The sequence below is a fragment of the Lactuca saligna genome, chromosome 4 (genome assembly GCF_052625555.1).
Source record: "Lactuca saligna cultivar CGN05327 chromosome 4, ASM5262555v1, whole genome shotgun sequence".
NCBI lineage: Eukaryota > Viridiplantae > Streptophyta > Magnoliopsida > Asterales > Asteraceae > Lactuca > Lactuca saligna.
Window position 1 is genome coordinate 53130451 of NC_136420.1, and position 13039 is coordinate 53143489.

Consider the following 13039-nt stretch of genomic DNA (forward strand, 5'->3'; position numbering starts at 1 on the left):
GTTGCTAAAATATAGTTTTGTTGCATAGATCATCCTTTAACCGCTTAATTTTAAGATGCAATTTATATAAAGTTGATGATAAATAACCTTTTTGTCATCAATCATGAGCTCCTCCGTTCCTTTTATCTATTTCCCCTCTCATCTTCTCAACATGAAACCTTAAATAAAACCAACGCCTAAGCAATTATCACAGTTAGGAAAGTTATGGACATGAAGCCTCATATATAAAGTAATCATCATGCACCTTCAAATCAACGTTTATTTGCTTGTTTTCAACAAAGGAACCCAATGAATATGCCATTGTATATGGTAATTTTAATGACTAAATCTTTATCACGGCTAAAATGAACTCCAATACGCAATATGCATACTTTTGCATACATTGTGTAAAATCTATTGGTAACTTGTATTTGTGTTTTTATTTATTCGCAATGCATTTTAAGTTATTAATTAGCCATATTATTATTTGTTACTAATTTTTCCTAGAAAATGCAATAGATGGAAACAATCGTTGGTTAAATTAGCGACAGAATGTCCATCTTACTACATGATTTTCTATTGGTGAATCTCTAGAAGGATAGAAATCTTTATTGACTTATTTGTTATATTACTACATAATGCTATAAGAAAACATATGAAATGTTGCTTCACGAGAAGGCATTTATTGAGTACATATTATCAGTATGCATCATAGGAAACTTCTGAAAAGTAAAATATTGAAAGTAATACACGAGATATGAAAATTTAAAGTCAATTCTCCATTAGCAGATTTGAAACTTGGCGCATTGTTGGCCTTGTATGTGGGTTGGAGTTCAAACATGCTCTTGAGACACTCAGAACTAACTTAACTTGTTTCTCAACTATTGATGATGGAGGCAGTAGCCGAGGATCTCCCACATTTGCTGGCAATAGATAATCAGCAGCCAATGTTGGCAAAGATGTAATGAGTTCTCCAGGATGCTTTCCCATTATCACTTCTAGTGCAACAACTCCAAAGCTATATACATCGCATTTCTCGGTGGCCACCATCGTATAAGCGAGCTCTACATCAAAAAAAAAAAACATGAGATAATAGCTAAAAAAAACTATATCAACCCCACAATATTCTAAGTTATATATATATATATATATATATATATATATATATATATATATATATATATATATATATATATATATATATATGATCGTGTAGGAACCTAAAAATTAGTAGAAACCGGGAAGACAAATCTAAACCTTTAATCTAAAATTTTGAATGGCTAAGATAAATCAAACAATTTTCTTTTTATTTTAATTCTGATAATGATATTTTTCATAAGTATTATTAAAAAATCAAAATTTCTATATAAGGGCAAAAGAATGGGATTAATATTGTCGAAGCTAAAAAATAAGATGGAAACCATGTGAGTTGAAATGGAGGCACACACCTCAATCGATGGCTTCTCTCTCTTCACCATATGGCTTTCTTTTAATGGTTAGTTTATTTTATTATTTTCATCAATCTTGTTTTTTGGTCATAATTATTTTTTCTTTGAAAAAAAATTCTAAAAAAACCAAAGTTCTTAAAATTTAATTCTCTATAAAATGAGCATAATCATGAAATTTTGAAATAAAAAATATATATATTTTTTTATATTTATAAAAAAACCCAGAAAATTTCTACAAAAATTATAAAATTTAGCAAATACTTCTATACACTATTTTAATGACTTTGTAAAAAAAAATTAAAAATAAATTTTTTTGATACCAAACTTGATTTTAAAAGATTAAAATTTTTAAAAAGTTGTTGAGCATAATATGATCCAAATAAAGATGATTCAAAATGTTTATGATTCAAAAATATTATGATTCAATATGTTTATAATCCTTAACTTCTTATGGTTTAAAAATATTTTGATTCATATATTTAATGATCCTTAATTATTATATTTTTTATGATTTAAAATTAAATAATTCAAAAAATATAATGATTCAAATGTTGTATCGAATAAAAACTTTATTTAATTCATATATTTTTATCCAAATTAATATAATACAAAAATGTATGATATATAATATTGTTATGATTCAAAATACTATGATTCAAAATAACTTGATTCAAAGTTCTATGATTCATAGATAATATGATTCAAAAGCAGTATGAACGGAAAATATTATGATCCTTAATATTTATCTTATTTAAAATTTTATAATTGTTAAACATTAAAATCTCAAATCGATATTTAGTTTAAAAAATAAAAAAAAAACAAAAATAAAGAAAAAACTCTAGTATCTTCAAGTATGTAGTAAAGATATTAAAAAGGAAAAAAAAATTAAAAAGAAAACGAAAATTTAAAAATTTTAAAAATTTAAAAAAATCGCTTAAACCGAGTATATATCTATTTACTTTTTTTTAACGAAAAAAGAAAAGAAAAAACCCATTTAAATGATGTTCGTCGCAAATGATTATTCCTTCGAGGTCGAAAAAGTAAATGGGTATGACCTTTGTGCCCTTGACAAAATGATTGGTGTAGAATACTTTTTGTGGTTCCTGCTAATTTTTGAGTTCCTACCGGATCCGGACTACATATATATATATATATATATATATATATATATATATATATATATATATATATAAAATAGCTTTTGCGGTTCCTGCCAATTTTTGAGTTCCTACCGGTTCCGGACTATATATATATATATATATATATATATATATATATATATATATATATATATATATATATACACACACACACACACACACTTGTATGCGTGTAACTTGAGAAGATGTAGAAGAAGTCACAAAAGTACATTACCTGGCGCGATATAACCATAGGTGCCTGCAACTGCGGTCCAGTTGGATGAGTCTAGCTTTAGAAGCTTGGATGTGCCAAAGTCAGAAATATGTGCCTCGTATTCAGAATCGAGTAGGATGTTGGCTATCGAAATGTCTCTATGAATGATAGCAGGTGAACAATCATGATGCATATATGCCAAACCATTAGCTACGGCCTTTACAATATTGATCCTTTTCAACCAATCCAATTCCTTTGCCAAGATATCACTACTTAATATTGATCCAATGCTTCCCTTTTCAAGATATTCGTAAATCAAAAATGAGTGGAGGGCATGGGAACAATATCCATAGAGTTTCACAATGTTTCGATGCCTTATGTTCGTTAATGCTCGTACCTCATTAAGGAAACCCATACGATCAACATTACCAGATGATGAGTGAAGTTTCTTGACAGCTACTACATTGTTAGGTTGTAGTTCGGCTTTGTATACAACACCATATCCTCCAGTCCCAATACAATATGTATCATCAAAGTCATTTGTTGCTTTCAAGACTTCATCATACACTACTCTTCCATCAAAACTTAATATTGAGAAGGAATCATCACCTTCTTCGTCCAATGGTTGCCGTGGAGATATTTTCTTTTGTCGTTGATAAGCTATGAGGCCATACATGAGTAAACCAAGTAAAAGTGCCCCAAAAAGAGGGAGCACAATTACAATGACGAGCTTTTGATGAAGGGGATCTGTTTTCTTCATCAAATTTTGACTTGGACAAAGCTTTAGCCCAGTAACATTTCCACACAAACCCGGATTGCCTTGAAATACTTGTATTGATGCATTGACAAAGATTGCATAAGGGGGAACTGGACCTGTGAGCTCATTGTAAGACAAATCGATATCAATCACACTAAGTAACTTTTCAAAAGCATCAGGAATAGACCCTGATAGTCTATTGTGAGAAAGATCAAGTGTTGTCAGTTGACTTACTTTACCTATCTCAGACGGAATTTTTTCACTGATTTTGTTATTACTAAGATTTAAGTAATACATGTGTGTCCAGTCACCAATATTTCTTGGTATCGACCCATTCAATCTATTTGTGGACAGATCGAGAGCAATAAGATCACGCAGTGATCCGAGCTCATTAGGTATAATACCTGAAAGTTGGTTATCAGCCAAGGACAAATACAACATACTTTTCATCTTCCCAATCTCCTTAGGGATCTCCCCAACAATAAGATTTGAAGTAAGATCAAGTCTGCGGAGTTGAGTTGAATTTCCAAACTCAGGTGGAATGCTACCACTGATGTTGTTATATGCTATCCTTAAGGCTGTCAAATTCTTGCATTTACTCCAGTTTTCAGAAAGCTGCCCGTGAAACTTATTGTGACTGAGATCAAGGTAAACTAAGCTTGGATAGACCCCAAAGCTTTTCGATATATCTCCGGTGAATTGATTGTCATCAAAGAAAGCTCTCATTAGGCTACGACAATTCCTTAAGCCTTTTGGAATAGGACCTGTGAGCTGATTACCATGTAGTGATAAATTTATAAGGTTTCCCCCATGGCACAAATCTTTGGGCAAATGACCGGACAATTGATTTGTGTCCATTTCTAGCTCAACCAAATCTAGACTTCCCAATCCTTGTGGTATATTCCCAGATAATTTATTGTCACGGATGGAAAGATATTGTAGGTTGCTTAGGTTCTCTAGTGATGAAGGAATTGGGCCACTAAGATTATTTTCACTCACCTCGAGATCAGTGAGAGACTTCAAATTCCCAAGTTCGACAGGAATATGACCAGAGAGTTGATTTTTGTACAAATGGAGGAGATTCAAAGATGTCAACTCACCCAATGATGAGGGGATTGAGCCAGACAGATTGTTTGAGAAGAGGCTTAGGCGCTCAAGTGAAACCATGCTTCCTATTTCTTGTGGGATTGAACCATTTAGATGGTTTTGAAAAAGGTACAAGATAGTTAGCTTTTTCAGATTTCCTATTTCTTTTGGGATGGGACCATGAAGTGAATTATGAGTGATATAGACCTCCACAAGATTGACAAGTTGTCCAAACTCTTGAGGAATTGGACCCGAAAGCTTATTGTTATCGAGATAAAGATAAGCCAAGTTTTTCAAATTTCCCAATGATGGAGGTAATTCTCCTTCAAGAGAATTATCATACAATGCAAGCATATAGAGAGAGGTTAATTGACCGATCTCTTGTGGTATTGAACCACTCAAGTTATTTTCATTCAGGTGGAGGGTTTCAAGGCTGGCTAACATCCCTATCCGATGTGGGATTGCTCCAGAAAATTTATTTGCTGAAAAGTCAAGATAGACAAGTTTGGACAGGAGCTGGATTTCTGGTGGGATCGGGCCAAAGAAGTTGTTTACACTGAGCTCAAATTTGGTAAGATTTTGTAACAAAGAGAATGGAAATTGGTGAAGTGTACCATTTATTCCTGATGATGTGAGGTTCAACGTTTGAATGCTCCCGTCAGCATTGCAAATTATTCCCAACCAAGAAGAGCATGGAGATGGAGCCGATGTACTGGAATTTATAGGGAGCCATGAAGAAACCAAGGAGTTGTTTGGGATTTGAAGGCTTGCTTTCCATTTAAGAAGAGCATTTGCTTCCTCCAAAGAAGCACAAGCAAAATTCGGTATGACTGAGAGTGGAATGATTAGTAGAGCTAAAGAAAAAAGGTAGAAGTTTGAAGAAGACATTGTTTGGTTTGGTGTGTTTTTATAAAATTGTGGTTTGTGTGAGATCTTATTTATACTTGAACTATCCTGTCTTTTTGTTTTGGTTCCCTGTTTTCAAAATATAAATTTCTGACTATGTCATATTATCCCACAAGAGTGTCTCTTACTTGAGAAATAAATTAGAGTGTTTCTTACTTGAGAAATCAATGCCATAATTTTCCACAGGGAGTGTTAAAGTGCATTACACGCTGAGAAGTCAATGCCATATTTTTCCGCAAGAAGTGTATTACACTTCCAAATTTATTCCTCATGACAATCTATGAAAAAACATCTTTAGTTCCAAACTTACAACAGTAAGGATTTAATGGTGCAATATAACTTTATTTGATTTATTAGGCAGATTTAATTTTGTTCCCGTTCATTTTAAAAGGAGTTTCAAATGTACGTCTCAAACAGAATAAGTGTGAAATTGTGTGTAATTGGTTCTGAAACAAATCTGTTATGAATCGTTATTGTTTCAAATTAAAGACCTTACTAATTTCTTTTAAAATAAATAAATAATAATAATAATAATAATAATAATAACAACAATAACAATAACAATCACAATCACAATCACAATCACAATCACAATAACAATAACAATAATAATAATAAATAGCTTGGTAAATCGCAAACTTACAAAATAACTAAGAGATAATCATGAAAAAGACCACATTCATTAAATAGCAATCACAGTGGCGACTTTTTTTAACAAAATTAAAAAATGACCACCATTTTCACCACTTCAAAATTTTCGAACTACAGTATTAGAGCTCAAAACAAGATTCACGGAGTTCAACTTCTAAGCTTTTTTGGTTTTCTGTTATTTCTTCGGATTCATCATTTTTGGTTTTCTGTTATTTCGGTTCCGGTCCGATTTAGGCATCGGTTAATGGCATTCAGTCCGGTTCTTGGTTCCCGGTTCACTTGGTTATTCCGGTTCGAGAACCGGTTACATCACCAGTTCTATAGTGGTAGCAGAAACTTGACCCTTGTTTGGTTAATGGAAACAATGTTGAAATACTTTGAATGGAAATCCATGGACTTTGGTTTGTGTACCTTTTTCATAAGGGGCTTACTATCTTGTATTCCTTTTTCCAATTGTCATGCATAGTTCCTATGGTAACTTGATCCTAGAACTCATTACATACACACTGCACCCATACTTGGTCAAAAACACATATCGAGGTGTGTATGCCATCTGAATGAGCATACAAAAGATGGAATTTTGATGTCAATAAGGGTTTTTGGATTTCGTTATAAAGAGCATATATTTGTAGTCTCACTATTCAAGATTATAACAGCCAGAATATATGCAACCTCAGTTGCAGAAAACAATTAAAGTGTAGACATTTGAAGAAATAGGTCATTGTTAAGCTTCCATGCTTTCTTTTTACTAGTTCTGGTTATGTTTCTCAATTTTAGAGCATGGTTAAAATTCAAACTGATTCATGCATTCTTGTTATGAGATGGGTGTAGTGACAAACATAGGGACAGTATCCATACAGTTTAACTAGGGTTCAATGCCTAGAGTTCCCTAACACTTGTACCTCATTAACAAAACCCATGTGATCAACATTCTCACATGATGAATGAAGTTTCTTGACAGCTACTATATTGTTATTTTGTAGTGTGACTTTGTACACATTACAATATCCTCTGGTCCAAACACATTAAGCATCATCAAAATCATTTATTGCCTTCATAATTGCATCAAAAACTACACTTCCATCTAAACTTGTTATGGAGAAATAATGGAGATGGTTTTTTTTCTAAGCAATGAAGAAATATGTGAAGAGACCAAGTGAAACTAGCCCATGAGAGAGAGCATAACTACAAGGATGAATCTATGATGAAACAGGTCGTTAATCTTCTTCATAATCTGATTTGCACAAAGTTTTAGTCCTGTAACATATCCGAAACATAGATTATGTTGTATGGACGCATTCACAATGTTAGGGCAAGGGGAACCGGCCATGTGAGCTTGTATAAGAAAGATCCAATTTTGCAAACTTCAAACTTCAAATGATATCTTTCCCGCGAGCAAATTCTTAGATAAATCAAGTGTCGTGTGTTAACCAGTCTGGTTTTGTAATTTCAACTCAACTACAAAGATTCGAAGGAGTTTAGGAAGATTAAAAGTATGTTGTATTTATAACCAACTTTCAGGTAATAACAAGCTCCGTGAAAACTCAAAGATTGCGAGAATTGGTAAACTAGGTTTGTGGAAATGTTCCATGACTAGACCTTTGTGCAGATCAAATGACCAAGAAGTCATGATTATTCTAGATAACAAGTGATAACAAGTTTTGATGGAAAAGTAGTCTATGGAAATCATGAAAACAACAAATGATTTTGAAAAACTTACTCTATTGGGACCGGAGGATACGGTATGTTACCACTGATGCTACACAGGACAACGAAGAGAAACAAGGGGTGAACCTTAGTCGCAGATGAACCCTAATCAGAGAACTCAGGGGAAGATAGAACCCTAATCGCAGAAACTCATCGGAAGATAACCCTAATGGAGTTTTGATTCGGTTTTGAGAGGATATCCGATGCAGGGTTTCAATTTGGTTTTGCTTACTGCGGAGAGCTTGTGAGTAGTTAGTGTTACTGTGGGTGGTCATAAATACATGGGGTCGAAGGAGATAAAAGGGAAACACTCGGGGCCAATGTGTCAAAAATCGGGAACTTTGACAAATATTTTAGAAAAATGTAAATTTTGTTTAGAGACAACTACAAAAATAGTTTTTGTGATATGCATTTTTTCTGAGATTTAGTCCAAAACTCGACTTTCTTGGCTTTGTAGTCCTTTTAAGCTAGTTTTGTTATGGATTTGATCTATAAGTTAAAAATAAAAGGTCTCTCTCTCTCTCTCTCTCTCTCTCTCTCTCTCTCTCTCTCTCTCTCTCTCTCTCTCTCTGCCCCCCCCTGTGTGTGTGAGTGTGTGTTTACTATGTGAAAAATATTCTCTCCAGGTAACCATCGTCTGTGAACACATCCACAACAATGCTTTTGAACTTGAAACCCACCTTCAATCTCTCACCCCTCGGATCAGTCAATGGAGCTGGAAGAGACAAGGTCATTGACGTGAACCAGTCTAGTCTTCAGTGAAGACTGAACCGATGTGGGAGGGTTAGTTTTCTTTATGACTTCACTCCAAATTACTGCTCTTTACCTTTTGTGCTTATTCTTGAATCTGGGAGTAGCGAGATTTCTAGACTGGTAGACTGATTCCCTGTTTCATTCATTGCACAGAGCTCAAAACAAGATTTACGGAGTTCAACTTTTAAGCTTTGATAGACCAAAAATGAAGGAAATTGAATCAGATTATTGTGATAACTATGCATTGATTGAGGTTGGATAAATTTACATGAGATGAGATGTGCATCGATTATACTAACTGTGCGTCGATTGATTAATGTCCGCCTTTGATGGAAGGTATTTGACATTTTAAATGTCTCTTTAGGGTAATCCATGGTTTCAGTATTTTTGCTTCAATCACAGGCTTGACTTTCTTTAACAGATCTTATTTGAACGAAAGAATCATCGATGCTGATCTCTTTCAAAGCATACACGTCTTCACTAAAAAACGGTGATGTAAAACACAATGATGTAAAACATCACAAACTCATGTCATTAATTTTGATTAAAATAAATTAAATCATATCAAGGATTGGAAGTGGATGTTGGAACCTGAAAGTGAACTTCTAGCAATTTCTAAACTTTGGAATTCCAAAGTCAGCCTCAGTTCCAAAATAAATTTTGGTACGGACTCAGTATGTAGTTTGACATGAAGCTTGTGTCTGGAGTAGTGATTGTTTTCAAGTGAAGATGTTCAGAACGAAGTGAAGGCATTCCGAAATAGAGTTTGTGTCCGAAATGAAGACTTTTGTCCAAATCAGTTTATCCGTCTGTATTTATTACTTTTGTCATTATGTTTGTTGTTACATGTCAAAGGACTTAGCCTCTTTTATTAAAACTTAGATAATCAGAGTGTTAGAAGTAACTCTATTCTCCGGTCCTATGTATGTTTATGGTTTATACGATGTAATCTATTCTCCTATTTAAAGGAGCTTTCAATGATAAATCAAACGACGGATTATTCAACCAAAGATAGCATTATTCTAGTTTACTTCACCTTTTATTCTCTTTCAAATCATTGACTCAAACATTTTTCATGTTCATTTATTGTCTTTACCTTGATCATTATCTTCACTCCTCGTTTATGTCTTGAATACTTTGTTGAATGCATTAACTCAGACTTGATTGGCCTTGCCAGACTTAACTGGAACATTCTCTAATTGAAGACATTGATCTTAAGCATTAACTCAATGTTTAAGTTTTCAAACCTTATCCCTGCACATCAGATCATCTTTAACTCACAATTGGTATCAAAGCTTGAGTGGTTGTCCTCTAAATCCATAAGATCATATTATTGTTGGTTTGAAATTACATTGGTATTTCAACCAATTCTGTATAAAACTTATTCTATATACCAGTTTTTCTTGAAGATATCTTAACTTTAATGGCTGCTTCTAATACTCAACAAATTTATTCAATCCAAATAGAAAATAGCGTGGTTTCCCTACTCGTGCCCCACTGCTAGTTGTTGAAGAATATGATCATTGGAAAGTCAGAATGGAAAGGTTTTTACTAGGTAAAGAGAAATGTGAAGCTATATAGAGATCCATCAAAGAAGGTCTTCATGTCCTAGTTAGAACAACAGTTAAAGATGTTGCTGCTCAATTCATAGGTTAAGATGAAAATCTTCCATCACCTTTTACTGCTAATGATATCGAAAAACCGCATGTTGATCAAGTTGCTTTTTCCGAAATGGTGTTTGGTATTCCACCATCTCTTTTTGGACACATTAAGTTGTGTAAATCTGCCAAAGAGATTTGGGATACTCTTCAAGATTTGTTTGAGGGTTCAGAAAACATGAAAGACAAGCGTCTAACCTCTGTTGTCAAAGAGTTTGACACCTTTACAACAACTCCTGGTGAATCAGTTGCCCCAGCCTCCAACCGGTACCAAATCATGGTCAACAACATGACTGCTCATGGGATTGTCCGAACTCCCTTGGAGTACAATCTCTTCATAAACAGCCTCGGTAAAAGATGGGGAAACATGAAATCTTATCTTCAAAGTAATGGATCTCTGAAGAAGATGAAGCTTTACCAACTATTTGATGAACTTCAAGGTCATGAATCAAATGTTGCTCAGCCCTTAAGAGAACTCTCTGAAGGTCCTCTTGCTCTCGACAGTTCCGTTGAACCACCTATTCTGAACCCATCCACCTCGGACCCCTTCAGATCCGTTGTTCCACCTGTTCAACCCTCCTTACTCATCTTGCCCACTTCTAACTATCTTTTTTATGGTAATCCTGATTCAAAAGCTATGGACTCCGAACTCCGTTTCCAATAGGAGTTTGCACTACTTTCCATGAAATACAAACGTCCGTGTAATCCCTCTCACAAACCATATCACAATCATTTTCATGCTCGTCACCAAAACAATCATCAACCATACTTTGCCCCGGAACCCCAATCCATTCCGAAAAATCCACAAACTTACAAATCAAACATCTCAAAACCAAATTCCAACCCGGAACTTCAAGAGATTCCGAAATCAGACAAACCAAAAATTATGTGTCATAAATGTGGTCATGCAAATCATTTTTCAAAAGATTGTCTGGCTGAAGCTCCACTGAAACCCAAAGTCAAGGATCCAGCTTACTATGCATAAAGAGCTTAGGAGATGGTTGAAAGTGAAAAGGCATTTGTTATAATTGTCTCAAGAGATATGTACATATATTGGTCATCCGGATATGATGATGATGTGGTTACTGCAAGAAACATGTGTCTAATGGCAAGGCTTAGTGGTTGAGAGGTATGGTGCCAGATCAGAGAGTAAGGGACCAAGGCTCGGTGGTTGAGAGGTGCTCATGGGAGAATACAATGGCTTGGAGTGAGTCATACCAGATTTCTACAACAACTCTAGGATGTACTTTCGTTGAGAGAGCAGAATATTCTTTACAGTGGGCACTATTTCAATGCCAAGGAAGTAAGTGACATTTCCAAGATCTTTGACTAGAAATTATGTACTGAGCTTCTGGATTACGTGACAAATAGTTGTAGGGTTGTTTCCAATGACAATAATATCGTCAACATAAACCAGAACATAAAGAAGAGTGCCTCGATATTGAAGAATAAAGAGTGAGGGTTCAGTTTTAGACCCCCCTGAAGCTAATTTGTTGTAGGGATGTGGATAACCGATGAAACCAGTCTCTTGGTGCCTGTTTGAGACCATAAAGAGACTTATGGAGCTTTCATACACGAGTGGATTTATTTGGATCAACAAAACCTTATGGTTGATGGATATACATTGTTTCATTTAGGTCACCGTGTAGAAAGGTGTTTTGAATATCCAATTGCCTAAGAGACCACCCATTCGTGATGGCAAGCGAGAGAATCACACAAATGGTGGTGGTCTTGACAACTAGACTAAAGGTCTCATGAAAATCAATACCCTATTGTTGTTTAAAATCATTGGCAACGAGACAGGCCTTATAGCCAGTGATTTTTCCAGCTTGGTCTCATTTTACTCAGTATACCCACTTGAAATCGATGATATTAGCATTTTGGAAGGTGGTACCAATGACCAGGTACCATTTTTGACAAGTGTGTGAACTCTTCAGCCATGGCAAGACGTCATTCAAGGAATTGATTGGCGGCTGTAAAGGAAGTGGGTTCAAGGATTGGTGTGGAGGATGAGACAGTGTGAAAGGTGACTAAAGTGTAATGTTGGTTGGGCTTAGGGTTTGGTCGAAGTTTAGGTGGCCAAGAGCAAGGAGGTTGTGGTGGAGGTGAGGGTGGTGGTGTTGGGTCAGAAGGGGTGTTGGGTGAGGTTAGAGGACTATTTTGGAGTAAGTGAGAAGGGATGAAGTTGGCTGGTAGGGAATTAGGTGGTGTAGGATGGTCAGGTGAAGGTGGGTAGTTGATTGGTGTTGGGTAAGTATAGGTATAAGGATTGGTGTTGTTAGTAATGGGTGGGTTAGGGGTAAGTTGAAAGGAAAAAACATCTTCGTTGAACCGTACATGACGAGCGATGTAGACTCGTTCGGTAGCGAGATCCAAGCAGCGGTATCCATGGTGAGTTGGACTGTAGCCCAAAAATACACACAGTTTGGACCTAAAATCTATTTTATGTTGATTGTACGATCGTAGATGTGGGAAACATTGACATCCAAAGGCACATAGAAAATTATAATCTGGTTGTTTCTTGAAAATAATCTCAAATGGTGATTTGCTAGAGGAGATACGAGATAGCATGCGGTTGATAAGATACATTGTTGTTTCAAATGCGAACTTGCAAAATCTTTGTGGAACATGAGAGTGAGCAAGGAGGTCAAGGCCTATTTCAATAATGTGTCGATGTCGATGTTCAACAATACTGTTTTGTTCACTTGTATGTGGACAAGAACATCGATGTATGATGCCAA

The 13039-nt window shown here is 35.0% G+C and overlaps 1 protein-coding gene and 1 long non-coding RNA gene across 3 annotated transcripts; both read right to left on the reverse strand.

Moving 5' to 3' along the window:
* Positions 1-551: 551 nt before the first annotated feature.
* Positions 552-5794, reverse strand: LOC145041855 (uncharacterized). Its single transcript, XM_078990061.1, has 2 exons — positions 2802-5794; positions 552-1043 (listed from the first exon to the last, which is right to left on the reverse strand). The coding sequence occupies exons 1-2, from the start codon at positions 5509-5511 to the stop codon at positions 751-753; spliced, it is 3003 nt and encodes a 1000-aa protein (XP_078846187.1). The 5' UTR covers positions 5512-5794; the 3' UTR covers positions 552-750.
* Positions 5795-6123: 329 nt separating this feature from the next.
* LOC145041857 (uncharacterized) lies at positions 6124-8184 on the reverse strand. Of its 2 annotated transcripts, none has more exons than XR_013680443.1 (2): positions 7901-8184; positions 6124-6733 (listed from the first exon to the last, which is right to left on the reverse strand). It is a non-coding gene; the product is annotated as an uncharacterized LOC145041857 (long non-coding RNA). The 2 variants fall into 2 exon arrangements; XR_013680442.1 differs by lacking the exon at positions 6124-6733 and adding an exon at positions 6965-7638.
* Between the last annotated feature and the right edge of the window lie 4855 nt (positions 8185-13039).